We start from the raw sequence: 23,351 nt of genomic DNA, 5'->3' as shown, positions 1-23,351 counted from the left end.
GTTGGGTTTTTTACCTAGAACAATCAGAAAAAGATAAAACTTCTTCCTGAACTCACAGGGTATGTGTGAAGCAACCTTTTTTTTCTGATATGCATCTACTCCCTAGACACATCAATATGTTTGCTGATAAATTGCTTTTTGTCTGTGGGTACGGCATACTGCAACAACCATAAACAAAGTAAGCAATACCTTGGTGCATATATATAATATAATAAAAGCTATATTAAGACAATAATAAGAATGGTGTTGTAATGCAACCATAGGATAAATGTAGTAAAATCACCTTGCTTAATAATTTTACTGTACTGCTGATAGATTTTCTAAATTAAGATCAAAGCACAGTAACACTTTCTATAAGTGATTAAAACTTTGAATATTTTCTGCAACATATATTAAAAGTACAGATGACTCTATTAATCCCTGCTTATGTATTTTCTAATTCAAAAGCACATTTCAAACTATTATTACACAGAGATACGAAAATATCTATTTAGCACTCTAAATAATTTTCTTCCTTCCTTCCTCAAAGAATTGTCGTTTTAACCTCTAACACATGTGTAATATTTCTGTGGCTGGAATTCCCATTAACAGGAGTTATCATTGCATTTTTCTAATGCTTCTAGAGATATCCAGGTAAAGATTAGTGTATACAGGGTAAGCAGCAATACCAACTTCTTTGTCTCTTTCCAGGGATAACAGAATGACAAATAAAAAATTTTAAGGGAAGTTCACAAAAGTTGTTCTTAAAACCTATGCCACTAATTAGTTTGTGATTGAATGATTATTCAGTACAGATACATCTGAATAATTATATAATAATTTAAACTACATGTGCAACGTGACAGTCAGTTTTTTGTTAAAAAGCACCATTTCAGAAAGCCTGTTAAATGAGCAACAAAGGATAACACTTTAAGGACACACTAACCATGTTTACTAGGACATAACACTAAGTCCTGCTAATTCTGAATGAATTGTAAAGTAGTTCCCCAAAGTTAACAAAGGCAGAGATACACTAAAGACTCCTGATGTACGAAAATGCAACTGCAGTATGTACTGCATATGTAATAATTTAATTCTGTTCAGAAGAAAAGAAGTAGAAAAACAGACACAGTGATATATTAGCACTTTCTGACAGCTCTACAACAGCTCTAAACTCTTCTTTAATTTCCCTGACTGCATGTATATATAATAAAAAATAACACACCTTTTCATTGCAGTTGAAACACAGATTATATTAATTTTGCACAGCTTCTCCAATCAGATCTTCATTTTGTTGTGGAAGGGAAAAACATCGAATAATGTTAAATCCTCAAAACCAGTCTGCTATTTTGCTACTCTTTAATTTGTATGCAAACATCAATGCAGTTATCTGTGTCTGTCACCTGAGAATGCAGTATTATGTGTTCTCTAATGGTCTGCTCACAAAGTGTATTAAGGTCAATGGGAATCTTTTTTGTTGACTTTATCAGACTAGCAGTTATATCCTTATGGTGAGGCGGTGGGAGGGGGAAACTAAATCTTGCAGGCACACAAGAACCACAGCACAGTCAGAACACATTAACATGTTTGCTTATGTTAAATTCAAGGCTTTTTAAGTGTAAGGAAATTCAGTCACAGTTCCATTACAATACACTTTAGAAATCAAACTTTATTTATTCATATATGTACTTTAACTTGCTTTTGTCTTTAGTGGATGAGGCACTATTTTTACATTGTAAATCAATAGGGCAGCCTTCTTTTATTTCACTTTTACAGACCAATACAGAAATTATGCTAACCTTTACCAAGCACTATTCAGTACCAATGTGCAATACAAATAAATACACATAAATAAACACTTTGATAACAGATGAGCCGAATCAATGAGGGGAGTTTTAAATTAGGAACTGCAGGGATCAAAGATGTTGATGAAATGGCAAGTGAGAGAGTTGTGGCCTGGACTGGCAGGCAAAAGCAGACAGACAGATACGGACAGAAAAGACCTTGTGATGAGCAGTAGAACATTGAGGGAGGATATTCACTTTATGCACATAAATAATGGAGTGCTGACAATCAGTACGATGGAGGTTTGTAAGAGTCTCCCTGGTGAGAGGAGAAATGGTTGATAGTGTCTTCTCAAACAGCTTATTCGGAAATAACCAGTGAAGTTCTAGAGAAACGGGTGTGAGAGTCTTCATGTATATCAGGCCATTCAAGTTTGTTGCAGAACTTCAGGGAAAAACGTGCAGACTTACGAGACTTACGAATATTAACTTCTCCATCCAGGGTGGGCTTAAAGCTAATTTTTTCACAGCCATGCAATGCATAATGGGGGCGAGTGGGATATGTCTTACAGGGGCAATGTAGTAGGTGATTCAGGAAGGCTGTACCTTCCTAGAACCTCATCCAATGGAGAAAAGAGGAGGGGGCAACATGCAGTCAGGAGTTTAGGATAAAGGAGGCCGTGTCTTCCAAAAACCCAAGACAGACCCCATAGGTATATGGCCAAGTGGACTCTCTCCCTTTATTCAAATAAAGCTTATTCTTGCAGACTCCTCTGTCTCCTTTGTAGAAACTGGCCTTTACAGTATGGAAACTAGCTCAAATGGGTGCCTATCTGAAGCTGCTGTTCAATTGAAGCTAGCACACCTTCATGGAAGACAACAGGAGAAATGAGAGATCTGTCTGCACCTGCTGGACTCTCTGGGATCACAGAGACAAGTTGGGACAACTTTCATGACTGAAGCACTGACATGCATGGAGATACAGGTTCTTTAGGAAAGCCTATGTTCAAAAAGAAGGTTTTGGGAAACTAGAGCAGTCAACTACATCTTAGTCCCTGGGAAGGTGATGGACCATGCAATGGAGACATGATCACTGGGAGTCATAAGGGGAAATAATATTTACAGATTCACAGAATATTATTAGGTGGAAAGGGACCCCATTGATCATCAAGTACAACTCTTAAGTAAATGGCTCTTACAGGGACAGAACTTTGATGTTGCTAGCACCATGCTCTAACAAACTGGCCTGGCAGCCTTCTCTGAGGGAATTCCTATCTTGGTGGATAAGAGGTGAGCACCAGATTTGATTGCAGTAAGACTATTTTATGGGACTGTCTGTCCCATAAAATGCAATAGACAGACTGATGAGGTATAGGCTAGAGAAGCAAACAGTAAAGTTCCCTTGAACTGGTAGGACTACTGGGTTTGAAGAGATGTAATCAAGGACGCAAAGTCCAGTTCAAGGCCAGGCACTAAAGGAGTAGCCTAGGGGCTAACATTAGGGCCAGCACTTTTTAACATTTTCATTAATGACCCAGACTATGAGACAGAATGCATCATGGCAACTTTGCTGACGACACAAAAAAGGGGGATGGGACAACAGATATTTGGCTGCCATTGAGAGGGACCTTCACAGACCAGACAAAAGGCTAGACAGAAACCTTATGAAGTTCAACAGAGACAAGTGCAAATTACTGCCCCTGGGGGGGTTATAATCCTGTGTAAAAGCACAGTCTGGGAACAGACAAGCTGGAAAGCACCTTATTAGAAAATGCCCTGGGGATCCTAGTGGACACCTGAATGGCCATCAGATAGCAATGTGGTCTTGTGCCAAATGCCAATTGACATCCTGAGCTTTGAAGAGGTTACTGCTGCCAGCAGGGCAAGGGACGTGATACAGTGATACTTCCCCTCTAGTCAGAAGTTTTATGGCACATCTTGGTGCTGTGTCTGGTTCTGGGCTCCCCAGTACAAGGAGAAACATGTACATGGCTGGAGAGAGCCAATGAAGGGCCACAAAGATGATTTAAATATTGCAGCATCTGCTGCATAGAGAGCAGCACAGAACACATAGAGCGGCTGGGAAAGCTGGGTCTGCTCAGGCTGGAGAAGGGAAAGTTCAGTGACAACTGAGCTATCAACATTATAAATACCTGATGGCAATCTAGAAAGAAGATGCAGACAGACATCTTGTAAGTGCTGCTCAGTGACAGGAAAAGAGGCAATAAGCACCGATGAACACCAGATGAAATTCCAGATAAACACAGTAAAGATATTTTTATACATTGAAAGTGGCCAAACACTGGAAGAGCCTACTCAGAGAGATTGCAGAGTCTCCATTCTTGGACATACTCAGATTGGACACTGTACTGGGCAGCCTGCTGTAGCTGATACTGCTGGAGCAGAGGGCTAGATCTGCTGGAGGAGCATACTACACTATCTCCAGAGGTGTCTGCCAGTTTCAGCCACTCAGTGTTCTCTGTGATTCTGTTACTAATTTGCTTGTTCTGGGCTCAGCATATTCAAAATCAACCTCAAACCTCAAAATATTTATTAACATGCTTACTCAAAATATTTATTAACATGCTTACTCAAAATATTTATTAACATGCAAACAAGAAATACTCTACAAGAGAGACACCTTATCCTGTCACTGCAACAGGATAAGAATGTCAAGTCCTCAGAAAAATTTTCGTCTTGGGTGAGTATGTAACAGAAGAAATAACCAAAAATTACTAATTTAATGTAACAAATATAATGAGTGGCATTTAACATATAAGAGCCATTATGCACACGCACACATATGTATGATATACAGGCATCTATACATACATAAAGATATATAAAAATAAATACATCTACATATAAATTATATGTAAACATGTATATATATATTCATATAGATATACATATACAAGCACTTGGTGATAAAATGTTTCAACATCCTATACACTTTAAAGAAACACAATTTTAAGAAAAAAGTTGCCATGAGCAACAGCCATTGAAAAAACAACGCTGTCAGCTAAGACCCAAATTGCAACACTTAAGTCTACTATTTTCCATCACCCCAAATGTCTTATAAACTAACACACTATGATACACTGAGAGCTTTTCACTTTTTTAAGAGCAAAGTCAGCAGGTAGTACTGAGAAATAAAATAAAACACCTCTCTGTCTCTAATCTCGTATCTTAAGATGAATACAGTGGGAAATGAAATTTACAGAAAGTAACCTGCACTCTTCAAGCAACAAGAAAGGGTGTGCTATGAAAAAAAATCTGGTCTTTCTCACTTCAAAACAGAAGAGCATTACTAAATTATTTCAATGCCTGAAGTAAGACTGTTGGCACAGTAACCTTAGTAGCCTTTTCTTTCAAGTTGATGCTACATGAAGACGCCACAAAAAAGACAGTAGCCAGACTCAAAAATTTGACACCTTATCTGGTCAGTAACAATATTTCAGTCACTACTATTGCTTAGAGAAAATACACCTCTGATGCTCACAGACACTTCCTTCTACCCTTAAAACATAAAATTATATAAAACCTTTCTATCCTTGCAGGAACAAGTGGCCTTATAGGCCCCGATTAAGGATTTTAGAGTAATCTGTGGTTTCCCAGAGATATAAATGAAATGAATAGCTATTGTCATTCCACAAGCTATGGAATGTGCTGTGCTACAAACAGAATTAAAAACATACACACCTCTTCAGGTGATATTCTTAGCTTTGTTTCACCACCACAATTCTGGTGAATATACTGGGACTTTGATCATCTCAGCTGTCCCAGTTACCAAGGGGAATACAAGATCAGTTAGGGTAATTCAAGAAATTGATCCCATTACCTGTAGTTAAAAAATACAGCACAGTGACAGGTCCTATAAATTATGACTTCTCATAGAAATGGCATAAATACTACAAAATGGTTTGCAGCAAAGAGGAAAGAATAACCTGAAAAATCTAAAAATAGAAGAGCAGCAAAACAAGACCTGAGTAAAAATCTGACTGCCTCATAATTTACAGGACACACGTTAACAGTGTCTGCATTGGAAGGGGTGGTGGGCAGGATGGGGGCACACATGGTTGGGGAGTAAAACTAGAAACATTATTACAGAAAAAAATAGTTGGAAAATCATCAGGGACAGATTTGGACTAGATATGAATCAAAGGAATGAAGTCATGACCCACATTTCCACTAAAAATACTGGGGCAATTAATTCAAATTCAGTTTAGAATAGATTTTACTTTATTTGCAAACAGTTTCATATTTCCTGGATACTTGTGACAGCAGGGCTCAAGCTTCAGTTTGATGTTCAGAGCTCCACCAGAGCTGCGTCAGACCAAAAAGTTCTAGACACTGGTGTTTAGCACAATTTTAAAGCAAAAATCACCAAGCTTGACAACCTGAAAATGTTACATATAAAATACATAATGGGAAAGGTTATATTTGAAAAGGAAAGGTTACCATGGACTCTAAAGAGATACAGAAAATCTATACTAAATTAAAACATAAAAAATTTAACAAGAAAATGCATTTCACAGGTAATTCAGAAGTTTGAAATTAAATCCAGTAAGGTAAAGAATGCTTTGCAAAAATTAAGCCAAAAAAGAGAGCTAATGGCTTCTTGAAGACATTCACTATACAGGATATATCCTGTAAATACTGTTTGGTCACTGATCCTAGAAAACTTATCTTCCACACCTCAAAAGTATGTAACAGACTTTTATTGACAAATGGCAGTATTTCCAAAACCACTTCGTTATTCTGTAGAATCAGAATTGTACTGGAGTATTTCTTCAAAGTTTGATCCCTGCTACTTTGCTGAAGAAAACAACTCTCTTGATGTCTACAGACACATCTACTGTTAAACTAAAAAAACCTCTTGCCAACAAACTGACAGATATGCACAACACAGGAAGTGGTGAATGCACAAGAAGCACAGCACTAGCCCGTATGTATGTATTCGCTTGAAGACTTCCTCTGAAACTGAATTTCGTACACAGGGTAAAAAATTTGGACAGTATTACCAAGGTGTCAGCAGTAGGTGTATTTTTTCTGAATCTGCCTATGCGGTATAGGAAAGAAGACACCAAATGAAGGGAGCCAGCTGCCTTTCTTTCTTTCTTCTTCTAAAGCTTGTTTCTAATAATTTCAGTTGTGTTCCTGCTCTGTTTTCACAGAACGAGAGGGTGGGAAAAGTAGGAAAGCAGCAAACAGGGAGACAGAGCACTGGGGAGAACAGACGCATTTGCAAGTCAGATTGTCTTTTTCAGCTCTGAAGTTTGAAATTGATGATGAGAAACTGAAGATACTAAGGAGGATGGGGTATGTTCCACATTATTTGTCCAAGAATTTTCTGCCAGCATCAAATGACAACCAAGCATTCAATGCGATACTTCTATAGGACTAAATTTTAAATGGATTTTTTAAAAAAATAACCATAAATTAATTAAGGAAAAATTAAGCGCTTTAATCATTAAGTCAACACAGTCGTAAGACTTTGGCTTAGGAAGATGAGAGGATAGAAAGACTTAATTTTCTTCTCAGAGTTTTTCCTTTAACTGGGGAGTTGTAACTTTAATTTAAATAAGGTTGTGTTCTTTTTACAAAGACTTGTATAATTTTGATGCATTTTTTAAATTGAGAAATAACAGAAAAGTATTTTTTTCTGCACACTGACATCTCAGAAGATAAGGAGAAATTTCATTATTCTATACTATAAAAGTACAGAACACTTGCAATTCTTAGTAAGTATTGCTAACTATTGAAACTGGGAATTTTACATAATATAAGCTTAAGCCTTCTTTCTTCATAACAGAAATGTCAACAAGAAATTTGTAGCTGAAGTTCATTGAGAAAGATTAGAAGGCAACTAATTATAATAATACTGATCAAACACATATATACAGACATGTGAAACATAACTCACACTCTAGTGATATCCAAAAATACTATTATTCATTGCAATACCACTAAATATCTAGGAAGGAAAACATTAGAGCACACAAAACGCCCCATATGATTGATTTACCAAATTGTTTCCCATAAATTTAGAGGATTAGGTATATGGAAAAACATAGAAGAAGACTTCATTTTAAAATAAGTGTAGTCTTCATCTCTTTATTACTTCATGTTCAGACCTTATGTTCAAAAATGTCTTTGTTTTATTTCTATATTTTAATGAAGTGTTTGTGCCAAATTTTAAGAGGTTGTTGTGCAAAGAATATCAAAGAATTCATTTTGAGAAATTCAAAACACAAAGATTTGGCCAACTCAGATTGCAATATCTGAAGCTGAAATCAGCAAGCAGTAACTGCAAACTTGATTACCTGACTCTAAAATGCCTTCTTTGCTGTCCCCGGTCCTCACACATTTATATTTTTCTGAGAATAATTTCAGGAGATCAGTTCTATTAGTCAACTGCTGAATTTCACAATTCCATTCATTGCTTCTTTCAACACAATCTCTCAAAAAGCTTACACATGTTTATTGACTTTTTAAAACCCAAATGGTGTTACTTTTTTAAACACAAAAATCATTTTTCTTGTGAAGACATCATCTTCCTTTCAAGATTTCAACATGACAAGCTTTCAACATGACAATTTAGTTCAGATGCATCAAAAATCACATTTCTTGGTTTGACTCCCTCCAGAAAGTTTATTTGTGCTTAGAAAGTAAAGAGGAGTATCCATACCAATGATTTCTACTTCTCAACTGCAGCTCTTCAGGCAAAACCACCATTTAAAGGAATATTGAAGGGAATATTATTAATCTAACATAGGTATGAAACAGTGTGTATGCCTCTGAAATTAAGAAGTAAAAAATAGACAATTTCCTGACAATTGACTAAGAGTTACCAATTATCTTCTCACATTACCTTAATTCTGGGGAATTCAGTAGTCTTTTCAATTCATATAATTCATTCTGTCCTTTAGTTCTTTTCCAAGATAAAAATAATGCAGCACAAATTTTACAGATTCAGTGTAAAGAAATAGTGTGTGAGACCTAAGATAAAGCTTAAATCACTGCACTTTAAACTTTAGCACAAATCTACGTAGACTTTTGCTGACTTGTCAGATTTGACTCTAATTAAAAAGTTACATTTAGGCTTAAAGTTTTTTCAAGTTTAGGGTGTTTAGCCTCTCATTAGTTCATGTCACTAATCCTCTTGTTATTTTGTTACTTTCAGTCGAGATTGGTAGCTCTCTGACACAGTGAAAATTACAGAAGTATAATTTTTTAAGTCTGTCACTACTAATAAACAGGTAAAATATACAAGATAGACATATACAAATGTATCAGGAAGAGTCTACGTAAACTGGGAGACTTCCAAAAGCCTTACATCTTGTGAACAGGATGGTAAAACACACTGCTGCACAAAAATATCTTCAATGCACTGCTTCACAGGAACAACAGTCTTTTTGAAAGGATTCAGACCTAAAGTTATTATTAAATACTTACTTAGCTCTGACCACATCACAATCCTTTTGGAAAAATTCTTCCTGTTTCACATCTACCTGAGATGACAAGTTACTGCATATACTGTGCAACTTTTTATTTTTCCTCTTGTCTCTGCTAAATCAGTTTCCAAATTCTGCAAAGAAAGCAAATGAAATGCATTAAGAAGAAATAACTAAAATCTACTATGCAAGTTATCTATGTATATATATATGGACGTGCATACATTTATTGCAGTCTAAGCCAATACATACAGGTAAGTATATGTGCACATATGAAAAATGTGAAATACCAGGAAAAAAGGCGTTTTTCAAATTTTAGATGGCTATCTTTTCTTAACTCTAAGAAGTTTTCCTTATCTCAGTTTTCCTTAACATATGAAAAATGTGAAATACCAGGAAAAAAGGCGTTTTTCAAATTTTAGGTGGCTATCTTTTCTTAACTCTAAGAAGTTTTCCTTAACTCAGTTGCTGGATGTGGAACGAGGAACCTGAATCAAAACTTTGCAAAACAGTAGTTCCCTATTTAACTACTTAACTGATTAACCTTGTTTTCTATGTAGAAGTTCCTAAAAAAAACAGCTATGCATTCATTGTTTTAACTTCTCACAAAAATTCACATCATATACATGAACTAAGAATCACAGATACAGATTCATTTTTGACACTGCCTGTTAAATCTGCCCTTATTTTGCATTGCTTATTCAGTGTAAAGAATAGTTTCTCCAGGAAAAGAAACAGCATACCAGAAAATTTCTGAAAGTGCTCACTGAAAACAATGCAAACAAGCAAGATTTTACCATAAACCCTACTGTAGAAGTTAGTCAGCAAACTGCAAAGGTGTATTAGGAAACAGAGCAGCAAGGCAGCTTACTCAAACAAGACTACAACTTGCTGGAGTTCCCTAAGAAGAGCACATCAATCCTTACAAAGCTTTGTATGATTATTCTCCCCAGAGTGTTTTGAGACAAGAATGGAAATAATTAATAAATATTACAGCAATATCAAGAACAGGATTTCAGAGGTGGCAACAGCCTTAGACCAGCTTTGGTATTATGCTACTCACAGATGCAATCACTCATTCGCAGTAAGGCAAGTATTCCATGATTCATTAATAATTTAAAATAAAAATCTCCTCTTAGAATATCATCCCTAATCTACTGCCAAGAGTATATTTGTTTTCCATTACATAGAGACATAAAGAAGTAAGAAAATCACGTTTCCCTTTCAGCAATGATACCTCCAATACTGAGGTTATCAAAATATTTCTATAACTGAAAAGTGAATAATTAAATTCTAAATAAATTAAATTCCTTAAAATTGCATTAAAATGTCTTATAGATATTTAGATGCATCAGAAGTTTATGACAATCAAATTCCTTGAAGTTGTATGAAAACGATCATGTCCTATTAATAACAGTAACACTGATGTAAGGAAATATCAAAATTCACAAGTGAATGAGGTAGGAAATTAATGTGTTTCTTGACAAATATAGGATACATACATGGTGTACCCAGTAAATAAGCTACCATTCAATATCAAAGGCTAGGTAGAAAAATTTAATTTTTCCTTGAATGATAAAAAAATTCAAAATGATAGGAGACAGTTCACTATCAACACATCAATTTTTTTTAAAATTTTTAAGTGTAATAAGGTATTTATAACTTGCAGACAAGTAGGGCTTCTCCTCAGTATTTTTTAACTCCGTAGTATTGAATATGTGAACAAAGATTGTAATAGTTCATATATTCTGTGAATAAATTCTATTTGACTATTTCTAATACCATACTATAGAGTTGCATGTTTTTCATGGAAGAGGTGAAAATAATCTAGCATTACTAATGCTTTAAGTTCCCATCATCCATTGCAGAGTACAATACAAAGAATATGTAACATTATTTTGTCATAAATAAAACTTCAGAAGTTATCTAATGGCAGATTTTAAAATTAGAGAAAAGTATCTTTCAGTACTTCATTTGTGATATATTTAACTTCAGCTTTTGGTTTCAAGTAAGAAATTAATCAGCTCAACCTTTTGAACATATTTTGAAAGCTCAAGTTTTTGGATGCATTACTGAAGGAGTAAAATAAGAAAAAATGGGGAAAAATACTTGTTATACAAATAGCTTAGCTACTGAAATATTATATATTGATGTACAAAACTTCAGCTGAATACTGACATCTAAAATAGCATCACAGAATGGTTTGGGCTAGGAAGGAGCTGAAAGGTCATCTACTTCCAAGTTCCCTGCCATGAGCAGGGAAATCTCCCTACTAGGTCAGGTTGCTAAAGGCCTTATCCAGCCTGGACTTGAACACTGCCAGAATCTGCTCACTCCCTGGGCAACCTCTTCCAGTGTCTCCTCATCCTCATAGTAAAGAATTTCTTCCCAATCTCTAACCTAAATTTCCCCTCTCTCAATTTTTAACCACTCCTCCTTGTCCCATCACCACAGTTCCCGACAAAGACCCACTCTGGTTTCCCTGTAGGCTCTGGTCAGATCCTGGAAGGCTGCTATGAGGTCTCCACAAAACTTTCTCTTCCTCAGGCTGGACAGCCACAACTTGTTCAATCAGTCTTTGTAAGGAAGGTGGTCCACTCCCCTCATGGCCCTCCTCCAGGAATACCATGTCCTTCCTATGTTGGGAACATGAGAAATATAGAGAGCACTCCTGATGGGATCTCGTAACAGCACAGTAGAGGAGGAAAATCACCTCCTTTAATCTGCTGACACATCTCTTTCAATGCAGTCCATGACATGGATTTCTGGGCTGCAAGTGTACATTGCAGGCTCACGTTGAGTTTTTCATCGACATCATATTTTTGACCATGAAATAACCTGCAATATTTTACACTCAATTTCTGAGACTCTGTATTTTTAAGATCATAAAGAATTTATCACATTCCGTTCTTGTTGATACAGTAGCCAAAAAAGTTCATTGCATAAACTTGCTACGTAAATTTGTGAAAATTTACCTAGCAGAAATCCTCCTAATCCGTGTTTTCAAACTACAGTTAATTTCAATGGAGTGTTTTAAGATTCAAACTTTTAAAGCCTATAAGAGAAATGCTACTTGAAGCAGCCAAAACATCGAATAATTCATTTATAGAAGAGAGAAAATGCATATTTATAAAAGACACAGTACAAGACAGTAAGAAAAGGTGAACTTAAAAGAACTTCAAACATGAAAAGCATAAGAAAACCAAGGCATGAGGAAGTACAGTTATGCCCATTATGGAGTCACTCTGAATTAACACAACAGTTTTGTTATTTGTAGCTCCAAACCCTTTGAAAGTCTCTTTCAAAGACAGTAGCTTTGTTTTCTTGTTTTTTCCTATTATATATTATGACAGTGAGGGTAATTTTTCAAGGTCCTATCTCAATAAAATTCTCATTTTGCAGTGGAACTAAAATCCCAGGCTCCTCTTGAGAGAGATGGCTGTTTCTTTACAAGTTCCAACCTTCAGACCTCAGAAACTTCAAAAGTACTGTGCTAACTAGGAATTAACAAAAACAACCAGCCAACCCACCAGTAAGCAATTCCATTATCTTTTACTTCACCTCCACTTAAAATCTGCCAGTCCAACATTTTTTGATCTACGTACAAAGCCTTTTGTGACTTGAGTTTGGGGAAAAATATATTCATCTTGATATAAACAATAGTTTAAGTAACCTCCACCTAAAGAACAACCAAATAACTCAGATAACTAACTGATTCTTAGATAGGGAGACAGCTGGCTGATTAACAACTTTTTTATTTGTTCACTTTCAGGACATATAGAAAACTAATACATTAACTCTGGGAAGCACAAAAGAAGCACAAAAAGTCCTGAAGAACTACTTTAGGCAGAAAGCAAAGACTTAAATCAACTTTCTGTACACGGTACATTATTTATATGAAGGTACATACAGAAAAGAAAAACACTATTGTCAGCCTTTTAGACACCTTATCAGGTATCCTCCTGTTTACCTGTCTCACACTGACTTCAGCAAATATGACAAAACTTAAAAGAAATGTTCTTTAAAAGGATAAACTATCCATAGCAGCTTTTTCTTTCTCTCAGTTTGAAGAAGTTGAATTTTATACCCAGTTATCATAGGTTACAATAACAACCAGTCTTCAAAAGTGAGAAGTGGCACTTTTATTCAATGGAAATGGTTTACAGATAGGAAAAAAAAAAAAAGGCTAACACTTCAGCCTTTTTACAGGTGACTACTTTTCCTAAGAAGTAATCTTTGATTTAGCTCTTACATTTCTACCATCTAATACACATTTTAAAGGCAATGTTGGACTAGCTTAATTTGATAAGGATTCTTTTTATTCTGTCAGACAGAGGAGAAGGATAACATCTGCATACAACACATCTTTAAGACTGTTAAATGCCATGTTTATTACTGAAAAACATGTACCAAAAGATGCTGATTCAACTCCCAAATTAAAGGGTAAGAGGCAACCAACATTCTCAGCACCCCTGGATGCAGCTAATTTCAGGCAATGGATGTGTACCAGTAAAGTTTTCTCAGGTATCTTCCAACACATCCACTCTCAGTAACTCACATTGAAGTCTGTCTCTAGGCACAAACTTCTGGGGACACATTGGAGAAGACTTAGGCAAAGACAATATTAAGTACCTCTGCTGAATCAATCAACTTTTTAAATTAATTCATCATTCCACTTCAGCATTAGGTCCCTATTTTCCTTGTTCAGTTTTTCTCTGATAAAGCACTTCAAAGAAATTCTAGTTGCATCAGTCATTATTTGCAACTCTCAACTGCACATAGGTTACCACCAACCTTCAGTGTCCAGACAATATTTCTAAACTCTCCCCCCTAAAACTTTCACTGTTTCCACTTCCTGAATACTGTTTTCTATATGCATCCTACACCAGAGTCTAGTGGTGAGATCTGTTTAGCCAAGTTATCTCCTGAGACATCCACTTTTTTTTCCGAAGTGGACCATACTTTAAAGACTTTATAGTTTTTTCTGAATTCTTTACCTTTCAAAACTGTTTCTCACAGGATTCCACCTACAAATTCCCTGAACATCTGAAGACTCTGCTTCTTAACTCCAGGGCTGTACAGTGCTACTTTCCTTCAGCACTGTCTTAAGGTCTTGGCCTTGACAACTTGATGGTCATTATAGCTAAGACTGCAAACAATTATTATCTTCTTAACAAGTTCTTCCTAGTCTGTAAACAGCAAATCCAACTCTGTGGTATAACCCTGGCTGTCTCAGGCAACATCCATCCCCAGAAGTATTGTCTTTCACACTCTAGATACCAACTTAACCTGCTTATAACACCCCTCTGAAATACCAACACTGCTAATTCCCATCCCTACAATTGCCCCGCTCTTTAATTCATCAACATGCCACATCAGCCAGGAAGATAGAGACATAAAAGTTATTCTGACTGTATTCATTAAAGGGATAGGTAACAGATTTTAAACAACTTGTCCAATATTACAAGCACTAAATCTTAAATTTGACAATTTAAAAATTATTTTGTCAGTTTGGCAATCACTAGATTTTTCTCTCCCAAGAATCAACAAATCATTTCTTGTCCTAGGATCTAGAATCCTTTCATCATGACCAGTCTGAAGAAGCCAATTTGCAAGAACTTTACTTCCCATGTTAAGAGAGCTGAATTAAGCTCTTTCAAAAGAGTTTCCATCACAACAGTCCAAAAATTGCTAGTGCAGGAAAAAAAGGGCATTTTTGGGAGAGGCATTAATTAGATAGTTATTGCAATGAATGTACTTCAATAATGTAAAAGAACACAGCACTGTTAAGTGTACATTCATCATGCAAACAAAAAGAATCCACTACCTAGATGTGTATATAAGCAGCTGTTGAACTAAGATTAACCATGTTTGTGGCTCATTTCTTGGAGGAATTCAAAAAACACTAGCGAATTTCCACAAGAAAACAGGAAAATGTGTGATTTAAATAAAAAAGGCTCTGTACTGTGTATTCAGTTATTTTCTTTTTTGCTTTATCACAAACTATGAAAATAACTTTTTAATGTATTATAAGCAATAATAAGAAGCCTCACAGAATAGATCTTTGGAGGCTAGGGTGCAATTTATTTGGAACTACATATTCTTCCAAAACAACAAAGATGAAGTCTACTGCAACAAGATTATAGGTAAGTAAATTACAAATCAAGAAAAAAAATGGTAATACTTTTAAGCTTTTATTATTTCATATTCATATATATATATATATATATATATATATATATAATCTCAAAGTACAGCCTCTTTTATTTTTTAATGATTACATTTTAAGATGACTATTTGAAGTCAGATTCCTGCTTTGCAGCATCAATTTTTAAAAAGCTGTGGGTCTTAAGTGATAGAATGCAAATGAATGCAAGTCCCCACTGGTAGATTTGAATATATAACTTGCTATTTAAAGAAAATAACTTGTAGTGAAATATCTGGAGAAGTTAATTCTCAAATAACATCCAGGAATCCGTTCCACTTCATACCTTTATTCTGATATTATTGCCAGATTTTGTTTTCTTCCATTGTGCCTCCTGCTTCCTCAGTTTCTCCAGGTCACTTAGCAGGTCAGCACAGCATATATTTAATCCCTTCTTTTCCTCCTCCAGGTTTTTTATAACCAGTCTGTTTTGCTCTTCCTTCTTCTGTGCACACTCCTTGGTGTCCTGTAGAACAGTACCACAAGGGCCGATAAACAAAAAAGTGAGAACTAATCAGCAAATATAAACTGTGCAGTTTTACCCTCACAGCAGCTTCTATATTTGATGGCCAAGGTCACCTGTGCACTTTTATTGGCCTCTTTCATGCAGGTGGAAGGGTCATATTTTTTAGCTGGATGACAGCTTTGATGAGTACACATTTGCAAAGAGCCCATTAATTGATCAAGCTGCCTTTGATGCTGTCCCCAGCTATTTTTGAGACCCACACAGACATATCCTCCCAGACCTCAGCTTTATCAATTAATAATGCCAGTCCCATCAGAATCTAATTACAAGAAGCCACATCTTCACACTTCTACTTTCTTTGCTCCATTTCCATCATTAACTATTTATCTGAAAGTTATAAAGCTTGGATTCTTGGCTTTAATGCATCTTTCTCAGTTGGTATGTGAGAAAACAGTAAGGTATAGCAAGGCCTAAGGCAATTTTTTCTCCAAGCTTGTCACTTTCTGTGCCACAAAGGCTGACACTGCTTAAAGAACTACTTCAAAGCTACAGTCTTATGAAACTCTGTACAAGTCAATATACCTTAAGTTCTTGGCTTTTATCTTTAAATTTCCGGTTCAAATTACAAAATTCATTCTTCAAACGGGCATTTTCCTCATCCACAGCACTTTTTCTCTGCATTAAGCTGTTTATCTCCTGCTGCTGTCCTGTGAGCCTCTATTTAGGAAAAAAAAACAAACCTGTTCATAGAGAAAAAGCAAGCACAAAAGAGCATTCATGTTCTGTTTTAGGCCTACAAATTGTTAACTATCTGATATATGCAGTTTTTACAGCATTATTTCAATTCTATTAGTACTTTAATCATACTCAAAGCTGAAGGACGGTAAGACACAGTAATGCAAATGAGGAAACAAATACCCTGCTGCTACCGAATAACGAAGCCTATAAATGCAGAACAGAACGGAAATTACTCAGTGAAGCTTATGCAATAACAGTCATTTACACTTACAGAAGTTGTACTTGTGTTTATGGAGTAAGAATGCATTAGAATACTGTTTAACTTGTACTTACAGCACATCAAAAATCAAGCCAGAGCTGAATTCCAAATCCCACAAAATTTCCAGAATTTGTCACAGTAAACAGAAATTATTACTGAGTGAGGTTATCAAAATTATTATGATACAAAATACTTTTAAAGATAATTAAGTCTGGCTGAATTTGCAGCTCAAGGAAAATAACACAACACTGCTCATCACATACTATGGGTTAGTTCACCCACATACAGAAAAATCTCACTGCCATAAAATGAGAACTTTAAGTTTCTGCAATAATTTCATTTGACTCTCATGACACTTGCATTAAACACCCTCATTCTTCAATGCCTATTAGAACTCTGTGTTTTTCTCCAAGAGTCTGCTTTAATTCCACATTCTGTTTTGTCCCATCTCTTTCTAAATCAAAAGGACTTTAATCTATAATATTCTTCTAGCAGTGACACTATAACTGTGGTACGAAACTGATAAAACTTTCATGTCAGTACAGCAGTGCAACTGCTTTGCTTTTAATACACAAGCTAAAATCAAGTGTGTATAGAAACATTAAGAATCATCAACAAGACAATAATCCTCTAGATTATTCTACAATACATCTGATGATATATGGGAGTTTCCAGTGTCTAAAGCTTACATCTGGTTCATAAGTATGTCAGACAAAAAAAGAATGAAAATATGCTGAGCAAAACCACGTAAAACAGTACATATGAAGTCACATTACACCATTCAAAAGACAAAACATTTGTTCTTTGATATATTATTCCACTTACAGTAATAAAGTGTTTCTGGCAGAAATGATTTAGCTGAATCTTCAAAAAGGTATGTGTCCACATTACTATGGAAAGCATCAGTAATTTTGTTTGTTACCCTCCCACTCCCCAGGTCCTCATGGAATTGGAGTAAGCAGCTCCTTCGAGTCTTCCTTCTAGCTCATTACTACTTACTTAACATTTATCTAAACAAAAGTCTGTACTTGGAGACAACCTTAAAACATCATTAAAAATCTCACCTATCTGAAAGAGACTCTTGGCTCTGAGCTAAAAATTCACACAAACACATTTTTTATAAAAGCTCCAGCTCTTTAAGGCATCTAATTTATGAGTACACAGGTACATCATACTAATACTTAGTTTCATTATACACTGGGCAGAAACTGGGAAGCATATGTGTATTTGTGAAGTGAAATCAGAGATATTTGAGTTCTGTCTTAAATGGGATGTTTTCCAGCAATTTGGAGAATGAATTGAGACAGGATGGTACAAAAGTGCAACTAGCTATTTCAAATGTTTGTTCTGTATTGCTCAAATTAAGTTTCCAACTGAAGTAAACTACTTACTGTGAATACTCAGAATAGTCAGACAGGTTATCCTGAATCAGACTTGCACACTAACTAATCTCCTCAACTGAACTGCAACTTAACACTTGAAACCAATCGAAAGGCAAATATACCACATCAAGTATTAAGCAGCAAACTCACCTGAGTAGCCTACAAAGTCATCTTCTGCAGCACTAGTGAAACCTTATCTAGGTGAGTTACACTTGCATAGAAAAGAAATCCTGTCATATTTCAAAGCGTTTTTCTGGGGTACCACTTTGCATGCTCTTATCTTTTCCTCTAAATGAATTGAACTTTTAGTCTCCTATCTGTTTATTTCACATGCTTATGAAGAAGGGGAAAAAAACCCAGAATTATCACTCAGGAGCCATGACTGGGTAGAAATAAGGGTCATATAAAGGAATTTCTGAGATATAGACAATTAAGTAAATTATCATGTGTCCTTTCCTGTGCAGCTCTTTTCATACTTTGCTTCCTCAACCTGTATGTTACTTCATGTAATAGGAGAGTAAAGATTGATTTCGTACTGCAAAATACACAAGCAGTGTTCCTAAAAGATTACCCTATTCCAGCAGGCAAGTGAAATAGCAGGGGAAAAAAACATACCTGATCAACACACAGGACAACCTCCTACATGAGGTTATTTTGACAGATTTCACACCCATCAGGAATTAATCTATTCCCATAGTATCTACTGATTTTTGTCTAGATACTATATAGACAGTCTGACACTATACAAGATCTCAATTTACACTTCGAGTTGACTCAGTCGTACTTGTTTGAATACAACAGGGCAAAAGCAATGTTTGACAGCTCGTTGGTCAAGAACCATAAAAACCATCATGTAACTAAGGCATCTAAAGCACACTTCAACAAACTTTCAAGAAAGAAAATTATTCCAAAGTGAATTTGCTCCAATGAAAACCAAAAGAAACTGATTTTACCCTTCTTTGATTCTGGGAAGAATCAAAGAGTATCCTCTCTATACTGTTGGAACCCAGAGTGCTCCAGGCAACAGTACATAGAAAGAAACACTGTGACCTGGTGAAACAGACCTTTTGATGTCTCAGAGGACTGTCATTCATTAATTCATTTGCATCCTTTCCCATGGCATCTCTCTACTTACAACACCATATAATTTTTTTTCTTCCATAATACATTGTTTATTGGCGAATACTATTTATTTTTTGAGTATCTTCATAGTGATCTGAAGAGGAAGCAAAATCACATTCCAAGTCAAAATGAAAAAATCTGCTATGAAAACAACAGATCAAAACCAAAAGGTGACAATAGCCCTTTCTTGTCTTGGCACTGAATATATCAATCTTTTCATGGCAATAGGATGTTAAAATTTTCTGTGCATACTTCATGTGAATAGACACAAATAAAAGGGTTTAAACTAAAACCTTGTTTTTACCCATTGTGAATTTAGATGGTACAGTCCTGGATGGAGACAGTGAAAGTGGAAATAAAACCAACTCCTTAATGCTAGGAGTCTGATTTCCAAAAAATAAATGAGAGTGAGGATATAACTACCAGAAGTTACATACTGTTTGATATTGTAGATGTCATCACTGAAATTCCAGTCTTTAGTCCCTGAAATACTTTTTAATCTCCTAAATAAAAAGCATATGAAAAGTACTATGTAACAACAGCTACATAGCAACAGGAGCAATAGTTGTACAAGTAATTATTGTCTTAAGTGCTTTCCAAATTTTCATATTTTGGGAGCTGAGGTAAAAAAAATTGGGAAAACCGACCCCTAATTCTGCATTTTGAAATCAACCAGACTGCACTACTAAATCATGACTGCATAGCTGCCTCTATACAAGCTCGTGAAATGTAAGTAAGAGTGGGTTTTATTTCATTTCATATGAAGAACTTAACCCAAACTGGAGTAAAAACAATCTAGGAGAAACACAAAAATGATATATCTTTCAATGTTGCTGCTAATACAGAAATGCAGCAACAGACTGGGCGCTGAAGCACTTCAAGAAAAAATTCAAATCTATACCGCAATATTAAAGGAGTCCATCTATGAATGCAACAAAGGGGCATACATTTGATTTCTACTATCAAAAAGAATCACAGTAACAAATAAATATTGAATTCTGTGCTTTCTTTATTGCATTCTTTATCAGACGCTTTCACTGTATAGTAGTCCACTTCTAATACGCCACATGGAAAAAAATAGGTAAAATTAAAATAAACAGATGAAAAACTGAAGTACTGAAAATACTGACATTATTTGAGGAAATCCTGACATCTTCTGCAGAAACAAAATCAATTTAGTAGTTACATTATTTTATTAAAAATTAAATGCAGAAATATAATTTCTTCTAAAGTTCTTCTCATAATTGCTACTTCAACATTTTGTGGCATATTTTCTCCCTTTCATAATCTCTTTTCCCTCACCAGGTATATGAGGTTGACTTATCACACTCTTAACTTCTCCTCTCCTTCCAACTCTTGTATTCATTTCTAGCAGGAATTTAACAGTAAGTATACACCACTAAAAATGCTCCAGTAATATTTTATACCTTCCCTTGACTGCGCTTTCTTAAATTTTTCTCCATATTTTTTCAACTTTATTAATCCTCATGGTTCTTGAACATCTTTATGCATATTTAACAGAAAGCATTGCAAGTTATATTCTCATACAGTTCTCCAAAATAAAGAAAAGAAAAAAAATTAACAAAAGAAATTCACTTTCTTTCATCTCATGACTTCTAGATTAGACAGATCTAGATCTAATCTAGATTAGATTCTTTCATCATTTTCAGATGTAGGACAAACAGAAGTTCAATGCAAATAGTTCACAAAAAGGTAACCATATGCTATGAGTGTCATCAGCTGCATTCTGCAGTCTGTACAGTGTCCTTTTGGAGTCTGAATGACAATAGATACTGCTAGCTATGACATAATATACGAGTTATTTTTAAATACCTCTCTAAAAGTAAAACCCCAATTCTACCATAGACAGATTCTAGAGCATACCTGTATTCACAGATAAATATTCAACTTACAACTTGACTCTTAACAAGGATGAAAAAAATAATGAAAAATAGCAACTGACATATAATGCATTTAAATGTAATACATGTGACAGTATTTTGAGTGCATATACCATTTTTAATTCTTATGACTTCTCATTCTTAACCTTCTGCCAGAACAATCTTAAACAAACTAAAAATACATCCATAAAAAGAGAGTAATTGAAGTGGGGAAGTTCAGTTGATTTTCATGCTACCAAAGTTTGTTCTTCCTTGTCCAATCCCATGCTATCCAGGATTACCTGAGATAAACCAATTTAAAAAATGGTTTCTGAGAAAAAGGTATTTATAAATCCATTCCAAAATGAATGACAAATTCTGAATGTATATTTCTATCAATATTAGACATGAAATAAAACATGGTAAATTAGAGATGAATACAAGGAAAAACATTCTTATAAACTGTCTAATAAAATGTGCTTTGATACCATATATGTGCTGCTGTAAAAGGACAGGTCTGTTTTGCAGGCAGTAGAAAAGAAAATCAAGATTCTTTAAAGCATTTTTAAGAGGATCAAATAAAATGGTTCTACAGAGAAGCAAACCAGAAATATGAGCAGCTGACTTCATCCTACAGGTGGTGAATATGTACTTACTTCTCTATTAGTCAGTGTTGCTCCTGAATTCTCACCTGACCCATAGATTAAGGAAGGGTAAAACAGCATACTCTATTATAAACACCATGTTCCCTGTTGCCTTCTTTGGACTTCTCTGGTATGATTAATTTGGGATCTTCGGGAAAGTTTGCTATCTTAAACTAAACACTTCATAGGATTTTTCAGTACCTGAACATGTGGTGGAAATAAAGTGTGGCTGTATGCAACTCTAGCACCACACTTTCACTAGCAGCAATGGAACCATCTCTTACAAGCAACCTACTGGGTAGGTCACAGTGTGGAAAAAAATATTTTTTTGATGTGCACTACCTCCTTTCCACTCATGCTGCTCCTTACAACTCCACTACAGGACACTCCTTCTCTCATTCACTAAAACAAAGCTTTACTAATATTTTCCTCAATATCTTATGATTCTTTGTATCCCTTTCACTCAGTTCCTTTTGTTGCATGGGTATAGTGCAAGCAACCACTGCCAGCAGCTGCATTTTTGCACCAACAAGGGAGCCAAACACCATTTCTGGCACAATAGGTTCCACCAATAGGTTTTTCATCTCTAAAACAAGGAATACAGAAGCTCCTTTCCCTGAGAAGGGAAAATATTTAGAGGTAGTTTTTGGAAAAATACACTACTCTAATTTGTAAATGAGACAGCATTTTGTCAAAATAGAAAACCTGTAGCTCCATAATAAATTCAGCATCAATACTGTAAGATTGAAGACCCTCACTCATTTGCCTGCCGATTGCCACGAGAAGGAACTCCCTTCCCCCACTGCAGTTCCGGCTTGGAGAAGGCGACAGTGCAGGTGCAGCCGCTGTACCATTACGTTCTGTTCCGAACGAGGCCCGGCAAGAACTTGGCAAGAAGTTGGCAAGGACTTGGCGAAGACCCAGAGTGAACCCAGCACCGAGCGGCCTGCTGCAATTCCTGCTTCACTCTCCACCTTTAAGCTGAATGAACTGTTGGGGTGACTCTGGTGGTCTCTCACTGAAGACCCCTCATCTGCCTCATTACCACCCTGACAGACAGAGATCAAGAACCCTCCCCCCAAGGACTGAGACTGAGACCCCTACCACAGAGAGTGGTGGGGGGGAGAATGACATGACCTGTTCTTCTCCAGTAACTTCAATGGACTTATTCTTCATTGTGTTTGTTCTGCCTGGATGATTTTCTGTAGATATACCTGTTCCTCCCATAGCAATTTCAATAGACGCTCCTTGTTGTGCATGTTCCCCCCTTTTCCCTCTGTGGACTATAACTGGACCCCTGGGTTATGTAGGACTTTGGAGACTCTCCCCAACACAACAAGACGGATCCCCATCGTCCAGACCAGTGGGGACCTCGCCTGTGTTGGCAGCTATTCCCATCCCCCCTTCTCTCTCTCTCTCTCTCTCTCTCTCTCGC

The 23,351-nt window shown here is 35.9% G+C and overlaps 1 protein-coding gene across 1 annotated transcript in view; it reads right to left on the bottom strand.

The window, feature by feature from the left end:
• Positions 1-23,351, bottom strand: part of CNTLN (centlein) — a 181,752-nt gene that overhangs the window by 122,283 nt on the left and 36,118 nt on the right. Inside the window, 4 exon segments of the mRNA XM_072922859.1 lie at positions 9,222-9,330; positions 9,333-9,354; positions 15,712-15,891; positions 16,474-16,608. Of these exon segments, the coding sequence (XP_072778960.1) occupies positions 9,222-9,330; positions 9,333-9,354; positions 15,712-15,891; positions 16,474-16,608 (446 nt within the window).

The sequence above is a fragment of the Taeniopygia guttata genome, chromosome Z (genome assembly GCF_048771995.1).
Source record: "Taeniopygia guttata chromosome Z, bTaeGut7.mat, whole genome shotgun sequence".
NCBI lineage: Eukaryota > Metazoa > Chordata > Aves > Passeriformes > Estrildidae > Taeniopygia > Taeniopygia guttata.
Note: the sequence above shows the minus strand (reverse complement) of the source record. Positions and strands in the feature narration are given on the sequence as shown.